The 21,832-nt window shown below is 39.1% G+C and overlaps 2 protein-coding genes across 2 annotated transcripts; both read right to left on the bottom strand.

Annotated features, from left to right (window-relative positions):
* Positions 1 to 472: 472 nt before the first annotated feature.
* Positions 473 to 2,861, bottom strand: LOC131664751 (juvenile hormone acid O-methyltransferase). The gene is made up of 5 exons (XM_058936081.1): positions 2,658 to 2,861; positions 2,312 to 2,483; positions 1,865 to 1,997; positions 1,349 to 1,493; positions 473 to 1,276 (listed from the first exon to the last, which is right to left on the bottom strand). Exons 1-5 carry the CDS (start codon positions 2,842 to 2,844, stop codon positions 1,080 to 1,082), a joined length of 834 nt encoding a protein of 277 aa, XP_058792064.1. The 5' UTR covers positions 2,845 to 2,861; the 3' UTR covers positions 473 to 1,079.
* A 17,715-nt stretch (positions 2,862 to 20,576) lies between these two features.
* Positions 20,577 to 21,626, bottom strand: LOC131664779 (farnesol dehydrogenase-like). The gene is made up of 5 exons (XM_058936136.1): positions 21,495 to 21,626; positions 21,242 to 21,407; positions 21,039 to 21,165; positions 20,842 to 20,974; positions 20,577 to 20,762 (listed from the first exon to the last, which is right to left on the bottom strand). The coding sequence occupies exons 1-5, from the start codon at positions 21,624 to 21,626 to the stop codon at positions 20,577 to 20,579; spliced, it is 744 nt and encodes a 247-aa protein (XP_058792119.1).
* Positions 21,627 to 21,832: the final 206 nt, after the last annotated feature.

The raw sequence follows: 21,832 nt of genomic DNA on the forward strand, positions 1-21,832 counted from the left end.
AGCAAGTGGTAGTGTCTACAAAATTAAAGAAAAACCCAAACGTACTGCCACCACACCGTCAACAGAATACAATAACAGTTACTCACAATTAGAAAACATGATGGTTAAGCTTATGAACAGAATGGATACAATACTCAGTATGCTCGTCACGCTCATAAATATGATTAAATGAATACTAGATTGACAATAGCACTTTGGAATGAAAACGGCTTGGTATAAAGAAGCATTGAACTAAAACCATTTCATAAAGAAAATAATATCGACTTAATGTTAATTCCTGAAACACATTTCATGCATAAAAATTACTTGAAAATGCCACAATACTCTATCTACAATACTAATCATCATTATGACAAAGTACACGGGGAAACTGTAATAATAATCAAAACTACCATTAAACAACATGTAGTTAAAGCATACAAATATGGTTATCTATACAAGCAACAAATGTAGAAATCAAAGATAAGAACGGCTCAATCACATTCTTTGCGATATACTGTCCTCCGAGACACACTATCAGCTAAGAAAACCACAAAAAGTTCTTTGACAGTCTAGGAAATCGATTCTTAGCGGGAGGTGACTACAATACAAAACATCCATGGTGAGAATAAAGTTTAATAACTCCCAATCTAACAGAGAAACAAATCTTTATTTGGTGTATATATTGTCGTCAGACAGATTGTAAATATAGTTGGAAATAAAAAATTATCTCGTAGATTTCTTAATGAGTATATACTTGTAAGTATTTGTAGCGCCATCCAATATTTTCAGTCAAGTGAATAATATTATAACGTATAATTAATACTTATACTTTAAAAACATAGAGTACTTGCTGTGTAGCTATAACTTAAAATACACGAAAATAATCACAAAAATACTTTGTATATGTAGCGTGGTCATTTCATCATGGAACATAATGATTTTCTAAGCTACATGGATATGATTGGGTTCATATCTATATCATAATATATGTATTCATAACAATACATATCAGACAAGATATTTTCTCCAGTTGTGTCATCATGTTCTAATGCGTAAAGTAAAAGCCATCATACTGTTTTCTCGATCAAAAATAAAATCTAGCTTCCTATCTTTTCAAAATGAGCAATCATTATGTGATATCTATCGAGTACTTTACTTTCTTCTTTCGATCCATTATCTGTATGTCCGAAAGAAATCTTGCGACTGATAATTTCACGTAGTAAATCTTCTTCAAATTGTTCTCTTATTTCGAGAGGCATTCTCTCAATAAATGGATTAACAGCTATTGCGTGCTCTATTGTAAACGGAAATAGTACTGATCGTTAATGCCTGCATATGCAAAAATGTATTTATTAATAATACTTACTTTTTAATATTTGTCTATTATAGATAAAGGTTTTCTCACGAAAACTGCAATGATGAACTTTAAAACCTGATTCTTCCAACATTTTTTTCAACGTTGCTCTTGGATTATCATTCTGTTGAAAGTAAGGGATGTACTTTGAAACGTCCTGTAATTTGAAATCGAGTGTAATCACTTGGAATAGAAAAAGATAAGGTTTTATTTAAAAGCATCGTCCGGTGAACAGTTATTATTAAAATTTTTATAAACTTCTACGTAAAAATTAAGAGTATAAAATTATATTCAATAGTTTGGTATGTTACTTTTAGGACAGTTTAAATCTTCGTTTATATTTGTGCTGTATGTATATGAACAATACATTCTTTATTAGACGAGTCACCTAGTCATCTAGGATAAAGCGGATCTTCAGTTCTTTTATTGATTGAATTTCTTTAATTGAGATGAAATTTTGATACGGACATATTATAAGGAATCTTTTTTACTCAATAAGTGATCCTGATAACTGCAAATTACAAATACCTTCATAAACGGCTTATATTTTGGATCGTCTGACAGTCTCAAATAACTATCGAAACCTGTGTTGTGTGCTAAAAACAGAACTAGTGACTTTCCGCCGGGACGCAAGAGTTTATACATATTATCGAATACTTTTCTGAAAACAAATCGTAAAACAATCGTATCATTATTTAAACATCTCGATGGTTTAATCGATTATGTTAACCATAGTAAGTTAGAGATCATTTACTGTTCAAAATGTATTTATAGTGATATTAAATAGTCAATGAACAAATATTTAAAAATAAGTTTTTTAAAATATCGCTTTGGAACTTATTTATCATTATCTACTTGCGACACATTATTCTGTTTTAAATATCAATCTATTACTACTATCTACAACGGTAACGGGATTAACCATCGATCGTTACGTAATTTCTAAGTTCTTTGCGATAATGAAATTTTCAGTACCTTATATTTTGGCACCAGTGAAGGCAATAAAATGAAACCGCATTGTCGTAAGCTTCAAAATGATTCGATGGAAGATTATCAGCTTCTATGTTAAGTTGAACAAATGACAATCGTTTTTCATCAACATGTGTAGCTTTTGCGAAATCAACCATTTTTTTTGATATATCACCACCTGAAATCAATTTGTAATCCGAGTAAGACGATTGTTCTTTAAAAAATTTTCATGAAAAATAATAGCAACAGTGAAATTTTGAAACCGACTGATCTTCGTTACCGCCAGACTAGTCGAAAGTGCTAAATTAAAAAAAAATGGATTAGTTAAGTAATAAAATAAATATCTTCTCACCAACAACAGTAGCATCAGCCGGTAGTTTAGGCATGAAGAGCTTACGCGTAGTGGATGCCGGCCCACAACCAATGTCGAGACAGCAACCTTGCATTTTGGCAATTTCATCTTGAAACTCTTCGATCACATCGTTGGCGTCTCTAGTTTGTAACTGATGTGCCTCCAAGTAGTCTTGCACCCCGTTCATCTTATTAGCCGGCCGAATGTAACTCACTCGACTGACTGTCTGTCTCTCACTTGGCACCGATTCTTTTTTATATACATATGCTACTCTGCCACCTCTCTCTTACGCTTGGCTTTTCTTCTCGTTCGACGTGATTCTTTTCGATGTCTCGCGAGATCGTGTTCACAAATAGCTTGCTCATTTTTCTCCTCTTTCGCCCTTGTTAATAGCGAAAGGGTTTTTGGAATTGCATCATCTTGCAGTATTGTGTTCGATCTTGTTGATATTTTCAAACTTTCAATCATACCGAATTTCCTCTTAAAATCTACGTCATATTTTTTATGTACCATAGAGTTTGTCTTTTACAAAACGACCACGTGATTTTTGGTCATTTATTTTATTCACGAGTTAACCAATTCCACAATAGAAAAGTAAGCTTAATGAAAGGCGAAAATGGGATTGGCGATTGCGGTTTCTTTGAAATAAGAATATTATTATCTCCAAGAATTTTAGATTAATTTAGTAGAAAAAAAATGCTCGAAACACTGGCATAATGGTCAAATAAAAGTCGTTTGATCGGTACACTAAGAGAATAATACAGAGAGCAACTGTAATTACTTTTCTTTAGAAAAATTAAGCATCTCGAGCTCTAGCTTAGCCTCAATATGTTCAATTATCACTATGAATTTATCACGCGCCTTATATTGAAGGGAACCGCCTCGAAGATAACGATTAACTTCTTCTATGATTACAAATGATGATTGAAAGCATGTCCATATTTCAAAATATAATTAATTGAGTAAGACACAAGTGGAATTACCAAAGTTACAATTCGTGATGTTCACGTGATCTGTATTTGAAAAAAAATAAGCTGAGAGAGAACTATTATTTCGACGGCATTGGTATTGAACTCTATGCTATTTTAAAAGAAACATTATCTGGTTACATACAGTCAATGCAACGAATTATCATGGTTAGTATTTTTAGAATTGGTGATATTTTTATATACGATAATGATTTTCCATTATTATTGCAGACGTATCATATGCGTTGGAATTCTACATAGTCTTCCTTTGAAAAATAAATTGCAAATAACAATGTACTTTCAAACTTTGATATAGGTGGATTGGCTATTATCGCATCTTACAGAATAGGCAAGCTTCAAAAGACAGTTCATGTTTTTGAAACTTTTGAATGGATTTTTCATCATTCAATATTAGTTATCCAACATAACAAACATCTCTCTAATAAAAATTTGTGGCATTAGTTTGACACACTTCAATGTAGTGATTATCAGCAATATTTCTTCAGATTTAGTCGAAACATTCCGATAGCAACTTTAGAATTCAATGGTATCCGATTATTTTGTTGACGTAATAAAAGAACCTTGTATCTCGAGTTATTATTGCGATAGATTTTTATTTGAATAGTTTTTACTATTACCACAATAGCATTTTCTCATGTAACAGTCAAATCCTACAATAAAATACAATTTTTATGTTTCGCCTGGATTCAATTTTTGACATTTTATCAACACTGTCTTTGTTCAATTATTACCTTTTTTTATACAAACGATAAAGATAGAGCATACTCGAAAGTACAATTTCTTGAAAAATAAATTTGTAATAATAGACGATAATATCTGAATCACTTCTCTTCGGAATCCCCCAAGTTAAGATGTATCCGGGCGTTGACTTATTCGTTTGGCTTTTCATCGGAACAAACACGTCAGCGTGTGTCAAAGAACCAGAGACATCCAGAAAGCCGTCGGACCACTTTTTGACTGTTCACAACATTCCAATGTAGCTTTTCACTGCACTACTCACCACGAGAAAGAAAACGACAGAAAGACAGCGAAAGATGTTTCTCATCCAAAACTGACCTATCATCCATTCGCGGGCCCGCACACTAATAACATAACATATAAGAAAAAAACTATGCATAATCGGAATATCCAAGTTGAAGGTACTATACACATTAGCACGTGTGATGTTTGAAGCATGGGTCATTGTACGTTTAAGCGTCAATGATCCACGCTACATTCAAACCATTCGGATTAATTAATTATGCTACGACATACGACGATGTAACGGTATTGAGTGTCAAATGCGACTTTGTAAGATTGACATTAAAAGTGTGTTAGGCAATTGTGCGAAATTCGTCTTTGCCCCTATGGCAGTCCTAAACGCGTGTAGACGTCCCTCGTAGACCGCGAAAGGTCAGTCTTATCTTGCGATTGCATGTATTTGCTCTTGGACGTCAGTGTATTTGCTTATGCGGCCGCACACTCCATCCACAATTCGACACAAAACTTCCTCCCCCGTGTGCGTATCTTCTGCCTAAGTAAATATTCATAATTTACGGCTATTCAACCTTATTTACGTTTCGTGATTGTTATCGTTTCCTTTGCGAATTTCAATTTCACTATCGAGTTATAATGTTTCAAATAAAAATATTCATTATAGGTTTCGATTCTTTAACGTAATGTAAATTGCCGATAAAAGATTGTTATATTGTTGATAACGATAGACTGCATTTCAATCGTAAGTAAAAGTTTTTTTCAAACTCTCAAGTTAATTCTTTTGGCTCACAATAATATGATGATTAAGCTTCTATGAAATCCTATTTCCTCGATAAGGAAAGTGTTTTTACGTAAATAAAATTTTACGTATATTTACTTATCTATATTAATAGCCTTCATATAATGTACTGCGTTTAGTATATAATGTGCTCGAATTGGTTAAAATAGCTCATTTTATTGTTGATATTAACGTTAGAAAGTCCTGATGATAAACATAAATATTTTTTAATGAAATATACCAAGGCAATCAGTAGCTGATATCAATAACAATGCAAAATGTAATTGAAATGTAATTTTAATTTCAAGCTATCATTGTTTATATCGAATTACAAGTAACAATCTTATTATACGGCCTTCTTATGGACGCATGTAGATCCGCGTGACGATAACCATCTTTTCGTTTACCAAAGTCGCGTGCATCTTAGTTTTCCGGCAATATATTCAACTCGGGGGCAAGTTGTCATTGAACGAGCATACAACAAGATAAGGCGAAAAGTTCAATGATAACTGGAATATATCTACGTTAGAACGTAATAAAAGAAATTAGCTTTCTGTTTTGAAGTATTGGCGATATAGATCGATTGGTTTATTTTTGCTTGATACGCACGAGTCATGATAAACAGATTATTAATTGATTTGTAGCAATCAATTTGCTGTAATGTAAATTCACTCGCTTTAGTATTTTTCAGTTTAACGGTTGGATTGACGCGATGGGATTTCAAAAGCAAGTCTGAAGACACGAAATCATTTATCCATCACTATCTGTGTGAAAAAAAATTGCACCTCGAAAAAGTAGCTTGCTGCTTTATCATTTTATTCTTATCGGAAGGATGAATTCGGTACAGATAAGAGAGTTGGAGGCTTTCTCTTTTTTTCCGGCACTCCGTCGGAGAGAGAAGAGAAGAGCAGCTCTCCTCTCGAGGAAGACGTATCGACGTGGATTTTTTCTCAGCAGTCATTTATCAAAGCCTTCTTTTCCTACTTCGTCTTCTTCCGCGAGTTGTGGCTAGCGGCGTGGTCGCGGATCGCTTGTAGAGATTGCCTCGGGACCCAGCAAAAATAACTGATGGAATCTGTATTCCGTCTTTTCTATAAGGCCATTTATTCAATATATGTTCTCAAATAAATATATTATTTGGGTATGGAGATTTTTAAGACTCAGAAATAATCAGCTTTTCCAGTACTAATTCTACTTTTTGGGCAAAACTACATTTCCCCATAGCGTAGACAACTGAACAAGAAGAAAGAAGCTAGCTATGCACCTCACAAAAGTCAAAATAACGAGATGCTAAGAAAACGTCAGAGAGCTGCGCATCAATAATTCATCATTTCTTTTTCAAGAGCATCATTGTGCTCGGTTATGACGCAGATGACCTCTACTATTTGTCGATGATACTATTTGAAGAAATAATCTGTCTTTGTACTCTGAAGTGTATACAGAAAAAAACGTTCATTTCCATGTTATATGTTTTTCTTTCACGTCCGCATCTATGGCATACTGCGATGAACTTAAGGAAAATCTAGTTTTGAAGATCGTTTAAATGATTTTTCCAAATATCTACTGCTTTCAACATAAATATTTACGTGAGTATCTTACGAACAATTTGTCGTTTTTACGATCGAAGACTTACAGAACTTACACATTGCGAAGAATTATTTAATCATGAAATGAAAAAAGGAAATTGTTTTAAATAAAGAATTAGATTAATATTTTGGCCTTACGAGCTCTCCTAAAATTTAGACAATAAGATGATTCGCTATTATTCAATTAGCTAATTTTTGTAATGTATAATTAAATGACGAGCTGTAATATTTTAATTTTTAAATAAAAAATGCTAACGAAACAGACGGCATCGATTTGGTCTTCTTTTTTTGGAGGCGAAACGCTGTACCGGGCGCGAGAGAAAATTCTGAGAGACAGTGACGGCGACGGCGGATTCGATAATCTTCCGTCTATAATTTTTTCGCCTATCCTCCCACGAGCGCTCGCTCGTTCATCACTTTTCCTGGCACGAGACAGCATCCACTCTTTCTCTCGCTCTGCTCTCTCTTTTTTACCTCCCTTGTCTTCGTCTTTCGTGTAGTTTTCCTTTTTCCGGTGCTCAATAGTCGACAAAGTTTTACTTATAGCCGCTATGAATTTCGTTTTTAATTTCAAATTTCACTTCTTTTATTGCTCGAATAATTAAATCTCTTTGAGTAGTTAATTACTTTCAATTCGTTGCGTGCGGTTTTTCACTCGGAATGGTTACATCCCAAATGAATTAAGTTGCTGTAATTTTTTAATATATTTTAATACTACTTTGAACGAGCTTGCTTGCGAATATAATGCTCCTTTTGTAAACAGCATTATAATTGTAATTAAAGAAAAAAGGAAAAATCGAGATTACAACACTAAATTTCGAACGCAAAGTAAAAATCATCAAAGCTTGAGGGAGAAAAATAAGTCGTCGTCAAAAAAGGCTAATTTTGTCTCATCTTCGCTTCTATATATGCGTCTCTAGCGTCTGTAGTAAAATAAAATCCATAAGGCGCGGTTCTATGGAGAAAATATCCGTCATTTAAAATGGATGGATTTTGCTGGGATATAAGAGAGAGAGAGGGAGAGAGAAAGAGGAGAAAGAAACTAAGGACGACGATGGTTTAAAAGTGAGAGAGGGAAAGAGAAGGAACCCTCCTGCGCGTTATAGAGGAGAGGAAACGGTAGCGCCGGCAGTATAGTGGTAGCGGGAGGAGAGTTGGTATATAGACTCGGAAAACTCGCGACCCGAGGGGGGTGGCTCGAAAGCGCCGCAGCTTGGATCCATATACAGACTAACATTTGGCTGAACGAGGAAAAGATACTTTGAAAGAATGATTCCATTTTCGCACTAAGCTTTTTCTTCTTTTCACCAGTTATTTTTAATAATCAATGCTCGGGCTTTTAAGAATGACTCGTTTCTTGGTTGATAATCGATAGATAATCATAATATACGATAAAAGAGCATAAAAATGTCTACCTCGTTCTATCGAGTATCTCCAGATTTATCTTCGATATAACTTGAGATTAGTGAAATGTATAGGTTTTCACGTATCTTCGCCTTCATGGCAATATGTTTTTCACCCCTTGCATTTCTCTGTTTGTCTAATTTTATTTTCGTTCTTTTCATGACTTACTTTTTGCATAATCGCGGTATTAAACAATTTTTTAAAATGATTTACGTTGAGGTCGAAAGTAAAAAAACTCGAGATTCGAAATGAAAACCACTCCCTTCAATGCGAAGGCCTGGAATACGAGAAACTCCCACGAACGATCGTGAGTGGATCGTCGAAAAGACGAATACCTGAGCACGAGAGAGCGAGAAACTCACGGCGACCAATGGCAAAAAGCTTCCGCACTCGTGCAGATCCTAATGGTTGTTGGGATTTGGAGTTTCCCGAATTGTCGAGGGAGGGAAAGCGGAAGTCGTGCGTATTTGTGCTTTCCATTGGTCTCTGACTGTCGCCGTGAGAGGGGTTGGCTACGCCCCTGTCCTCTCCCCTTACTCCCCTCTGTCTTACTCTACTCACTCTGTCTGTCTGTCTGTCGTCTGTCTGTCTCTCTTTCGGGTGACTAACCTTTAGTATATGCTTACGACTGAAGTTCCTTTCCATATTTTTAGTTAGGTTTTATCAACGCTTACATTTATCTAACCGATAAATATATAGAAATACGAATAAATTGTTATCTCATTATTAATTTAACTGCAATATTTTGAGCATCAATACAAAAATAACGACAATTTATTTATTGATCTTATCTAATTTTATAAAGTAGAGCTTTCAAGCTTATGAAATAATTGAAGATAAAAACACAATAGAACACCTTAAAAAAATATCAACAGATTAAAAGAAAATTCGATAGCAGCAACTTAAGACTCTGTATCCAATTCGCTTATAACATGAAACTTGCTTTCTCACAGTGAATATCGTGAATGTTGTTATAATTTCCCTTAATTTTCTTTTTCAAGACGCTTCGCTAGAGAAAAAGCGAGAAGTCGTTGCATGCAAAGGTGGGAGCAACGAAGGAAACCGAAGTATAACGAGTCTGCACTCTGGCAAGGGGGGAGAAAGGTAAAAGAAAATGGAGTGCAGAGCGGGGGGAGGCGCGCGCACTCGAAAGGGTAAGAGGGCCCAGCAGCAGTAGCGGCAGAGCAGCGGCAGCAGCGCTTCGATCCAAGAAAGAGACAAAGAGACCTCAGTAGCTAGCAGACACTCTCGACGCCTCTTCCTCTTTCCCCTTCCCCTTATTCCTCTTTTTCCTCGCGTCGCTTCTTCTTCTTTTTCCCTTCGAACCGTCTGCGTGCTTCGTTTCTCGATGTCGGGCTTGAATAATGAAAAGAAGCGCCCGTTGAATCGTCGATGCGCGTAACTATTTTCTTTCTTGGATTCCAAACAACTCGGGCTTTTTCGATATTTTCCTCCGTTAGCGTGTTGTTGATTTTTAACAACTTTATATCGATATATACTTGGTCACAAGTCTGCTTTGCCAATTGAACGTTTTCAAGTCGCTTATCCTAACTCTTTTAATTATCGCTGTAGCATGTACTTTCATTTTTATTGTCATTTTCATTGTTTTTTATTACGAGACAAATATTATTTATCAAAATTCAAAGAAGCGGCTGAACGAGAGTAAACAGGAGGGGAGCTTTAATTAAACATTAGTTAAAGTAGTTACGATAATCCGTTATCTGAAAAATTGCTCATTATTTTTACTTAAGGCATCCAAGCTTGAAATCTTCTTATGATTCTTATTATTTTATTTCACGTTGTCTGGGTCAGTACGAACGCGGCGCGAACTGATAGCTTCGACCAATGCAAACATTTCAATATGCCTACAGATAGTATAAATAAAAAAGCTTGGAGAATAAAGAAAATTAATTTATCTCTCCACAATAGTATATATAAGTACGTGAAATGTATTTTTTCTTAAATATCCTGACGATACTATGAATTCTTAGAAAATTAGTGGCCTTTAAGGATAAAGAAAGCTATTAATAGTGGGGATTATCTAGTTCTTTTTCAAGATGTCAAGAGGCGCCTCAAGAATAAGAAACATATTAGAAAAATGAGGTGACGTTAGCCATAAAATACATATTGAAAACATAGATCAAAAAGCTGATAAATAGTCTCTGTAGAAAATAACATTGCGAGCCGCATGATGCGCCGGGCGACAGAAGAAAAAAAGAAAGGAAAAACGAGGACAGGCAAAGGCAGGTAGGCAGCAGCAGCAGCACAAGAGTGGCATAAGCGCTCATTATGCATTTACTGCCGTTCGCCACTCTAATTATAATTACCTCCCGTCAGCCTTTATATCGCTTTACGCCGGCGGCTGCCGCGCCGATATCAAAGTTTTTCATCCCGTCGTCGTCGTCGTCGTCGCCAACATCGTGCACAATCGTCTCCCCGTAGCCGCGGTAGCAAAGAAAGAGTCGCGCGAAAGAGCAATTATATATATCACCCATGAGAATGCACCGAGGGGCCGATAAATTGGATGATATAAATAGACGGAATTTCATCCAACTGGCGCTTGTATATTGATTCAGCTCCGACGGCCAATTAAACAGCGAGGATTTCATGCAAGCATGCCGCCAGTAGAATGCATCAGGCTACTGTCAGACAGACGTCATAGTCTCTGCTGCATTGCAACGACTGTGTGCGAAAACTACACGTTACCGTTGGAAAGAGCAATGGTTATGATAGCATTAATTATCATTAAAAAAATAAAGAAAAAAGATAAAGAATTTTTTCAATTGGAAGGCTAAGCGGAGCCTAGATTGAAGATGCCACGAACAAAGAAAATGTTGCGCGTCTGCCGGGAAAAAAATACGGCTCGTCGATAATTAGTGGTAATTTATATCGAAAACAAAGAGGATGAATTTGATATTTGTAAGAGATGGATGCATAGATAAGATATTTAAAGAACATATTCGGGCACCCGCTACGAGCACGTGGAATTTATTAAAATTCAATATAAAAGCCAAGTAAATGGGCATTGTAATGTACTCCAGGAGGATGTAAGCTCTATGTAATAAAAGAAAGAATAATTTATCGGAAATAGTATTAGTTGGTATCGGCTCTCGCGATCGGCACATAGTAAGAAAAAAAGCTTTATCACTTGGCCGATATCGTATATTCCGTTAGATATCGGAGATCGCGGAGTCTACCGTCAAACGTTTCGCGTGAATTTTATCATCAAATTTAACATGCCTAACGGCATTAGGCCGAAGCTGTGCCTACGCTTTTTCTTTGGCCACGAGTTTGCGCCGGCTAAGAACGCTATTTCCACTCGCGATTACGCGCCTGCCATTTCCACGCGGGCAGACGCATTAATTAAAATTGTGCGGTGCGAGAGGTGTGTGTATATATACCCTTGGTCGCGCGCGCTTTCGTCGGCCAACACAAAAATGGTTGGGTGGGTGGCGCGCGCGCGTGCAAAGTCGCGCGCTACCTGGCTAAAAGGAAAACTAACTAAGAGCGAAGGACAAAAGAGAGCAAGCAGCCGCCGTGCCGCGAGCACTCTCTCGCCCAGCCAGCGCTGCTTGGTCCGAGTTTTCTGTTTCACAGCACTTTAACGGCAGAATAAATTTCCCTCGCTCTCTCTCTCTCTCTCTCTCTCTCTCTCTCTCTCTCTCTCTCTCTCTCTCTCTCTCTCTCTTTAGTTGAGGGCATGCGAGCCAAGACCAAAAATAAAATTAAAAGAAGGAAAAGCGAGTCGAGTGAGTGAGAAAGAGAGGGAGAGCAAGGTAAACGAGGACTCGTATAAAAAGGATGAAAGAAAAGCCCGCGGCAGAAAAGTGAGAAGGGCACCAAAGAGAGTACGAGAAAAGATGAGAAGGGAAAAGCCTGCGGAAAAAATTGTTGTGGTGAGCTGGAAAAAAGGGGTTGGATGTATCTCGAGCGACGCGGCGCTGAGAGAAAACCACTTCGACCACGTCTCTTTTGTTCTCTCGGTGCAAAAATAAAGGATTTTACCGTGTGGATTCTCGTTAATTATTGCTTAATCAGCCTGCAAGATTACCATCACTGACCGAACAAGTTCGCGTTACAAGAAGTCCCCGGTTGACTATTTTCCTCAGTATAGCCTAATGACAAATAAACCATTTCATTCTCATCTCTCGACCGATATGTCTGAGTTTTTTTCGCTGTGAGGTAAAAAGATCGGAAGAAGAAAGTCACGCAAGAAAATAACTCTCATGAAAAGGCAGTAGCCAAGCGAGCGTAGACGGCAGTAAAAAAGAAGCAGAAGAAGCCGAGAGCTAGCATAGGGCTGCGCGGGCTATATTGGAAAAATTCAGAAGACAGCCCGCCAAGTCGGGATATAAAGCAGCAGAGACGCAAGCCAGCAGCAGCACCAGCACCAGCATCACCAGCACTAGCAGCAGCAGGAGAGGTGAAGAAAATTCCGGAATAACGTTTATATGTCTGTGTGTACACGTATACGAGAGGAATTTCCAGTTGAGCGCATTCCCCTCTATTTCTCCTCGCGTCCCGAGCTGCAGAAGCAATGACAGATACAAATAAAAGAGAGAGAGAGAGAGAGAGTGACTGAGAGAGAGGTGGCTGCGGCGCAAGCGCCTTTCCTCCCCGCATCGACGCCAACCAGCCAACCCTCCCCCGCGAAACCCCTCTACCGTTGCCACTACCACTCTGCTCTTCTTGCCTGGCTGCTTTGGCGTTTTGAGCTCGCATTCGAGCAGCCAGATTGCATTGCCGTGCGCGCTCGCTACCGCAGCCTTGTCCTAAGTTTTAATTGCTTCGCTGGATCGCCTAAGCTTTATGAGACTGCAGCCTCCCCCTCCTTTACTCTCTCCTACACTCCGCCCTCCGAGTGCTATCGATTTCCGATGAAAAAGGAGGATAGATATACGTATTTTGTTGCACACATTGCATTTTTGCGACAAACCCGAAAAAGACCTACGCGCAATATCTAGTTTTCAGTAGTAAGAAATACTCTAGTCAGATACGTTGCTCGGCCTGCTTTTCGATTCCTTGAAGTAGTGTCTATTATAGTTATATGCAAAATGTTTCATGTTATCTGAAAACAATATATTTAAATTACGTATAATTAGTTCTATGACATCTAGAAATTGTTGATTCGTTGGATGCCTTTAGGGTACAATCAAATAGAACATTCACTGCGCTGTATTTCAAGAGAATAATAGGGAACAGCGTCGCGTCAAGGTAGAAGCATCTGTAGAATCATCACGTGCCACCATCTTGGTATCCTTTTCTCTTTGGAGAGTCTGCGAGTGCATTGAGCGGCTAGAATTGGCGTTGGTAGTTGTGCAGCTGTATATAGCTCTGTGTGCTCTTCGTGCGTTGGGTGGAGCCTCGCGGGGCTTTTGCGTCATCAGACGTATACGTAACAGACGTAGAAACCAATGCCTGGTGGCGCTAAGTCCCTCCCTCCTCTGTCGACGTCTATAGCCAGCGATGCTGCTGCTGCTGCTGCTGCTGCTGCTGCACAAACCTACCGCTCGATCCCCCACCCTTTTCTCCGTTTGTTTCTCCCTCTGCGACTCGCTAGAGTGCTTTCTCATTCCCTCCGCCAGACAGAGACGCCACCGCGAGAAACGCCTCCCGCCCTCTTTCGCCTACTGCACCTCCTTTTCTTCTGTCTTTGCCCTCTCTCCAACCCTCCTTCTACCCTCCTCACTCACTCCATTTTCTCTGAGAGAAAGAGGAAGAGAGAGAGTGAGAGAGAGAGAGAGCGGCTTATTGCGCGTCGTCGAGGCACACTCCATTTACTATTCCGGACGTTTCCTATACGAAATTGCATTTTCGGTCTAATCTTGCGCGCGCGCGCGCGAGAGAGTTGGAGTATGCTGCGCTGCCTGCACGCCGCGCGCGCAGTATAAAATAACGTAATTTTCAGGTAAGAGCTCAGCTTCACCGAATTGAGTCTCTCTCAGAGAAAGTTCGCGATTCAGTAGCGACGCCCGAGTTTAGTCAGCCACTCGTATATTCCCCTCACGCTCAACGACCAATATCCGTCAGTATTATTATACGAATAAGAGAGAGAGAGACGGAAAAAATGAAATATTATTCTTTTCCTCCCGCAATTTTCTTTAGCAATGAGCTTAATGAAAATCTCTCTCGAAGAAAGGACATAAGAACGAGGCAGCGGCCTCTCCCTTATACAAATCTTTAATCTTTTAATTTTCGTGATCCCGTCGGAATGCGAGAGCCTCCATCAACAAACCTATAAAACTTGGCCCTCCGAGCGGCTCACCATCGAATCGATAGCACTCAGAGCGCGAAGACTTTATTTTGGAGAGTGAGCGAGAAAAAAAGTTGGTAGATAGGAGAGAGAGAGAGAGAGAGAGAGCTGGGATCAGGTAGGTAAAAAAAGGCAATAAAAATTGCGCGATGAAATAATGGCTTTCGACAAAAAAAGAGAAGCGCCTTTCGTTCAATTAAGCATTCGAGGAAATTCAAGAGGAGGCGCAATTCGAGCAGAAGACTTTCGTCGACTGTTCTCCATAAATTGAAAAACTTGTTTGGCGGAAAATCCCAAAGTAAACTGGAAAAAGAATGATTTAGAAGCAAGATAAATGGCAGGTGTCGCGGTAGAAGAGTGCTGCGCTAAGCGATATTTAAAGTATAGAGCGGATGCGACGCGCGCAACCTTTAAATTGACGAAGCGACGTTTGAAAAAAAGCAAATTAAAAGAAAGGCACACGCTCGGAGTAGAATGCAAGCTATATACGAGCGCTGGCAGCGGCAGCAAATATTGCCTCCACTTCTCTCTCTCTCCGCTGCTGGCGCGTCTGCACTGTCACAGCGGCAGAAGAGACCGGGGAGGGGGAGGGTGGAGAGTTGTCGGAGGCTTTTCGGAATGGTAGCGAGCAGCGCGAAGGCTGCAGATATACGTTAGGTAGCGTTGCAAGTGCCCGGGGCTGAATCGACCGAGCGACCTCACCACTACCTCCTCCTCCCAGCCAGCCAGCCAGCCAGTCAGCCAGCTTTCCTTTCTCTCTGTGTGCACGCCACCTCTTCTCTCTCGCTCCGCTCTCCCCTCCCCCTCCTCCTCATCCTCCTCTTCTTCCTCTCGTTCCTCCACAGTCTGCGGCTGCGAGAGAGAGAGAGAGAGAGAGAGAGAGAGAGAGAGAGGGCTTTCTTGCGTCGTCTCTTCCGCGCAAGAGTTCTCTGCCTCGCTATTGCCTCTCTACGTTCATTCTCTAGACTATCTGCCTGCTGCGCTTCTATTTTGCTCCAATAGATTTTACCGCTGCTGCTTTCATCGCCATCTATCAATAATGTTCTTGTTGCTGCTCTTCTTATGTTATTGCAGCCCGTCGTTCCTTCCTCCAAATAATTCTCGGAACTTCACGCGATGAATTCGAGGACGGCTTAGGTGTCGTGATACGTTTTTAGGCACATCAAATAGTTCTGGTTATTGTGAAGTGTAACGTAGATTAGCTGTAAAGAACAATTTTAGCTTATGCAGTAAATATCGAAGCAATAAATATGAAAAACACGAGATGATAATTCAGCAAGAGTAACAATTGCCGAGCCTCAGCAATGTACGTTACAACTCGAGCCGGCCATTAATTTGACGTAAAGCCGCGTATATAGAGCCTTGGAGAAAGCGGAAACTAGCAATACATAATCGACACTCGCAACCTGGCTTGCAAGCAGCACACGATATCGTCTTCAAGCTCGCAGTTGGCAATGTGTGCGTGCTAAAGCTTTGTCTACATAGGGATAGCGCGTATAGCTGGCGCTATGAGCGAAATGCAACTAAACACAGGGGGACTTGGCTCGAGGCGCCCGCGAAGACTCGAGAGCGCAGCACCAACCTAACCCTCGGATTTACTCGTTGTTTTTCACGCTTGGCGGCTACTGCACTCGAGATTTTCATATTTGTTCTCATGAATTTGCTCTGCTTACTCGATAACAGAGGAGTCTCCGGCCCGTATGAGGTTACGCGTCATTCACCGTTCACCTCAAAAATAAACTTTTCTATAATCACTCTTTCATCGTTGTTTTTCACGCGTAAGCGTATTATTTTGCCTGACCGAGGCTTCACACTTTACTTGGTCGAACGTTGTTCACGTGTATTGGGAGTAATTTGAATTTATCGCATCAGCTAGTCTCGCAATTTTAATGATTCAATAATAAAAAAACAGATGGTTACAGCTAGTAAAGTGTGTCAACGCTCCGTAATCTTTATCTATACTTGAGAATGTACTTGAGGTTGTAGGCTAGCGCGAGGAATTAAAATAGAGTTCGAAGCGACTTTTAATCTTTCTTCCTTTCTTTCTTAATCTTTCTTTAATCTTTCTTTCTTTTAATTTTCTTGAACCGACTAGCTGACCGACGAAGACGTTGTTCCATCCATCTGACAAAAAGAAACTGAAATAGCATAATAATCAAGTAGGTGCATTCAAGTCACTTGATCGTCAACGCATACTCATTTGAAGCAGTGAAAAAATTCACATCTCAAACAACAAGTATGAAAAGACAAGCGAGCAACCGAGCGACAATGCGTGCGGAAGTAGTCGAGGGTGCGAGTCGTGCGCGAAGAGCATAAAACATCAAAAAGGGAAGAAAGAAGAGAAGATGACACTCGAAAGAGAGAAGGTATCTCGGAAGAAGAAAGACTCGTGCAGCCGCAGTGACAAAAAGGAGAGCGAGCGCGAGCTGAAAGAGCTGCCGTCGTCGCGAGTGAAAAACAAGAGAGTAAGTGAAGACGGCCGCTAGGAAAAAAAGAGTGAGAGAAAAAAGAAGAAAGCTACGGAGAGCCGGCAATATGCGCGGCCCCTCATACATATACACACGGAGTTAAAAACGCGCGTGGCGTCGGGGTTCGCGCCCTTCGTGTGCGGAAAGGGGCTTGAAAGGGTTGCGCCGCGCAAGGTGCCAACACACAGAGCTCCCCCCCCCCCCCCCCCCCCCCCCCCCTCGCCCACACGTCGACAGCCACGGGCTTGGCTCGCGCGACCTCTTTCAACGCTCGAATATAGATTGAGATGGGAATGAGATCGTTTTGTTCTCCCTCGCTCTCACTTGGCAAATATCCGCCTAAGTGTTTATAGTACTCATACTAAAACTGAGTCACATGTCGAAAACCAAAGACTGAATTTATCTGCCGATCTAAGCGAATTCGCGCGACACCGCCGATCTTGATTTGCTGTATGTACTTGCACACCGCTGTCTCTTTATTTTTCAAGGAGGCGCGGTAACCATCAAACAACTATTTCTTTCACTTATTCTTCCGCTTCGTTTTTGATGATTGTTGCATGTGATTCTTTGTGGCACTGTCGGGGTTCTATGCTATGATTTGTTTACGCTGTGCGTTTCGGACGTTCTTTGAAGTTTTTTTTTTCGTTTTCACGCTTTGTTCGATATAAATAGTCTTTTTTTTCATTTTTTCTTTATGCCCTCTTTTATGTTTATATTGTACGGTAAATATTTTTCAAGAGTTCATGAATATAATATTTCTGTAAATTATCGTGCGAGGTACAATAATTGTTGAAATTATGCATTAGTATAAAAATAACGTTCCATTGTCGAGTTTTATTCGTCTTTAGATACTTTTGAAAAGCAGTTGGTTGATATATCTGTTAAATTTATAGGGAATTAGATAAAATAAGGTAACGCTTTTGAAATTATCCAAATCTAATTTATATCATTTGAGATACGAGTGTAAATAGGAACTCTGCTGATAAATTCGCTATTTCATGGCAGCGCTCATAGGTGGCACCACTTTCAAGCTCAAATTTCTTCTTATCTCTTGAAGTGGTCGTTTGAAGTGTGAACAGTTTTGTAATATACGGAGAACTCAATAAATGTACTTTATATATATTGCGCCTTTACAGTAATTTCGGAAAATATTAAAGGACAATTGTAATGTTTAGTTTATAAGTGACAATAATTACTCAACTGTGTATATTTGTAATATCTGCACATTGATAAAATATTTTGTAATTAACGCAACATCAACGTACTAACTTGACTTGACTGGGGTAAGATGAAAAAAAAAATCTTAAAATGTGACTAATCGCTGAAAAAGCTGCTCGAGAGCTAGAAGCTTGATGCAACAAACTAGAACGTCGAGAAAATACGCGATAAGTGTTGATAAAAGTGTTGATACTTTTTCAGAAGGGTGCGCGCTGGCGTAGCTATATAACTCTCAGATCCTGCATATACTCGTGAGATGGAGAACTATGCGAGGCCGTAAATGTTTTTATTCTTATAAAAAGAGCTGCACACGCGTGTTACGCGCACACCATCTACGCCGCAGTAGCGTACGCAGTAAGCAGAAAACACTGTGCCCGCAGTAAACGACATGGTAAAGTGAAAAATCGCGAATCTTCTTTGCGAAGAGTAAGCTCATTCTCAAACGCTGCCGCCAAGTGTAAACACTGGCCTATAATTTTCCAGCGATGAATTCGAAATGAAGAACGTGGAGCGAAGAAAGCTGTTGTTGGCGTGAAATTAGCTCCCAGGCGCTCGCGACATATCCGTATCGACATCGAGCGAGAGTATAGATAGGCGGCCAACAAGTCAGTGCACACACGAGAAGAAAAAGCAAGAGGCGAATCGAGCCCCTGAGACATTCGGGGCTGAGTGGCTTATTTGCATAGTCGACCTAAAATCTCGAGGCCTCCCTCTGCCCCCCCCCCGCCTCCGCCTTCCCCGTTCCCATTTCTTCTCTTCCCACATACACATATATAGAGAAACGCAGACGCAGTGATAACCCGGCATAAGGTGGTGCGCCGCGATCGTTTAGCACTTTGTCGTAATTTTTTCCGTTTTCCCCCTCGTGCACACGCGACAACCTCAAGTTCTGTCTCCGTGCTATATTTGCATATAGTCGTCGTCATGTTTTTTTCTTTACTGTTCGTCTTCGACTGTACCAAAAAAAATATCATTTGTCTCGGAGTTCAACTTATTTGTAGTTATCCCATTTTTTATGTCTGTTTTGTTCGTGATTTATGAATATTTATTTTGAAAGTTACTGTTTAGGTTGTTCACTTGAAAGTTTGTACAGACAATTAACTGATTTCTTATTTCGCAGATGCTTGAATAAAGAAATATATCGAAGTGTACATATGTATGTGTGTGCGTGTGTGTGTGTGTTGTTCTTCGAACACGGCAATAAACTTTTTCAATTTATTTCCAGTTTATCTCGCTTGAAATCCTATTCGCATATTGACTCTGGCAACTTTTCAAGATGGAAATCGATGGGATCGCCGTACGTACCTTTCTTTTTCTTTCTTATTTTATAATCGAAGGAAAACACTTGAGGATAATCATTTTCGCATCGGCCTTACCATATAAGGTCTGAGGGTAGGGTGAATGAATGAGGAATGGTAAAACGTGAATGCGCATTATTTACCATATTTTCCATTGAAATCTTATTTATCGATCTCTGCGTGAATAAAATATCGAATGCGAATTCCTAGTGAGTAGTAGCAAAGTTATCAATTGATAATACTCTTATACAAAAGATATCTGGCAGTCGAGCCAAGCGTGTCAATTAAAAAATCGCCAACGTCATTCTTGACAATTTAAAGGAACAACTCAATTTTCAGAGATTTCGTCGAACGCCATATAAAAGTGCCTTTCATTCTCATTATCTTTTTTCAAGCTTAAATTAATATTGATCATCCGCGAGGCGAGTCCATAAGGCAAGTTGGAGAGCGAGAGAGGCGGAGAAGAATGGAAAGAATCGTATCTCGAAACCGCAAGCTCGACTGGCTTGCTAATGAATAAAGATTATAATTGCGCTCTTCGGAAGGCGTCGTCTTCATCATCAGAAATAAGAAGAAGCTATAATCAATCTTGGACTTTTTTTCATTAGCACCAACTGATTTTTACATTGACAATACCCTTTAGCAAGAACCATATGTTTTAATGGATTTTCTATTTATTTTTACTGAGCTTTATCAATCTGTATCGAATTTTGATGACAATCATTACTGTGATAAGGTTTGTGACCGATAATAATTTTATGCACGTGTCATTGTTATGTATTTTCTGTTATGGTCTATCAAGACTTTGTTACTTTAATCTACGGCATCGAACTTTTTGCTTTTTCCTTCGCACGAAGCAATTAATAAATATATACGCGTGTAAAAAATTTAAATAAACGTTTTAAGCATGTACGATGGATAAACCTTAATTCTAAACTATTAATGATTTACTAATATGGTGCTTTTGCAGGTTTAATCGTCAACTCTTCAATAAGAACCCTTGAAGGAGTACTCAAAACATAAATAATAGCATCAGCGAGATCTTCGGGTTCTAATGTCATTAATTGATTAATCTCGGGAAAGTCTTTCGACATATTTTCCAATAATTCAGTTTTCACAGCTCCTGGGCTTATGTTCTGTAATAAACACGGATATTAATGTAATAATTGTTTTAATTGACGTGCAAAGCAACAAAGAAAATCAGAAAATTGTTACCGTTACTCGTATGCTGGTATCGTATAATTCCTTTTCTAGCGTGAGGGACAGTGCTCGAAGAGCAAACTTGGTTGCTGCGTAAATATTTGTGCAGTTTGGAGTAGGAACGGGATTTACTCGAAGGCCCATGACGCTTTAATCAACCATTGAATGTTCGAATTTAATTAAAAAACTTATCCACTAAGTTTATTACTGACCTGTTGATCATGATAATATGTGACTCGTGGCCAGCTTTTTTCATCATTTTTATAGCCAATTGAGAGCAAAGGAGCACTCCTATAAAATTGATATCTAACATTTTCTTCATTTCGTCAATGTCAATGTCTAAAAGAATGACGCATGTTCTCGTAAGTTTCTTGTAAGCTTACACTTTTACCAGTAATTCCTAACGTGAACTCACCGGCCACGCTACCAGATGTATTGGTCCCTGCGTTATTGACGAGGATATCAATAGTTTTTAAATTCGTTTTGATCCATTCAAAGGCATTTTTGACCTGTTCTTTGATAGTCACGTCGCACTTTACCGCGTAAAATTTTCCAAGGCCTTTTACGTCTTTCAATTCGTTCTGAAAAAAGATTAATCTTGAAGAATAATCGCGTATAAAAATAGTAATGTAACAAGTCTGAAAAGCGCTATATGATAATCGTTGTACCTCCATTTTAGTTTTTCTTCTGGCCAAACCAACCACAGTCAAGCCACGGTGAACTAAAGCTTTAGCTGTCGCTAATCCAATTCCCGATGAAGCGCCAGTAATTACTGCTACTTTACCAGCCCAACGATCCATTTTACTAAAATTACTAAAATTTGTGCATAAATTAAATAACATGGTTAATCGTTTGTTGTACATAAACTAATCATAATGGACACATTAAATTAATAATAACAATATACGTAAAGTGTGAAGAAATTGAGGTTTGGGAAGTTTTATAATAATATAACAATACGTACGACTGACTTCTTCTTGTGCAGATATGTAAACGGCTGCAGGTA

Source organism: Phymastichus coffea, unplaced genomic scaffold (assembly GCF_024137745.1).
Source record: "Phymastichus coffea isolate CEN01 unplaced genomic scaffold, Cenicafe_Pcof_1.1 PCOF00045, whole genome shotgun sequence".
Taxonomy (NCBI): Eukaryota; Metazoa; Arthropoda; class Insecta; order Hymenoptera; family Eulophidae; genus Phymastichus; species Phymastichus coffea.

Excerpts from the sequence above, each read along its gene's own strand:
- LOC131664751 (XM_058936081.1), bottom strand. The coding sequence starts at position 2,844 with ATGAACGGGGTGCAAGACTACTTGGAGGCACATCAGTTACAAACTAGA. Across the intron at positions 1,998-2,311 it reads CACTGGTGCCAAAATATAAG|AAAAGTATTCGATAATATGT; the intron begins GTACTGAAAATT and ends ATTTGTTTTCAG. Across the intron at positions 1,277-1,348 it reads TAATAGACAAATATTAAAAA|AGCACGCAATAGCTGTTAAT; the intron begins GTAAGTATTATT and ends CGTTTACAATAG.
- LOC131664779 (XM_058936136.1), bottom strand. The coding sequence starts at position 21,626 with ATGGATCGTTGGGCTGGTAAAGTAGCAGTAATTACTGGCGCTTCATCG. Across the intron at positions 21,166-21,241 it reads TACATCTGGTAGCGTGGCCG|ACATTGACATTGACGAAATG; the intron begins GTGAGTTCACGT and ends TCATTCTTTTAG. Across the intron at positions 20,975-21,038 it reads CATATTATCATGATCAACAG|CGTCATGGGCCTTCGAGTAA; the intron begins GTCAGTAATAAA and ends GGTTGATTAAAG.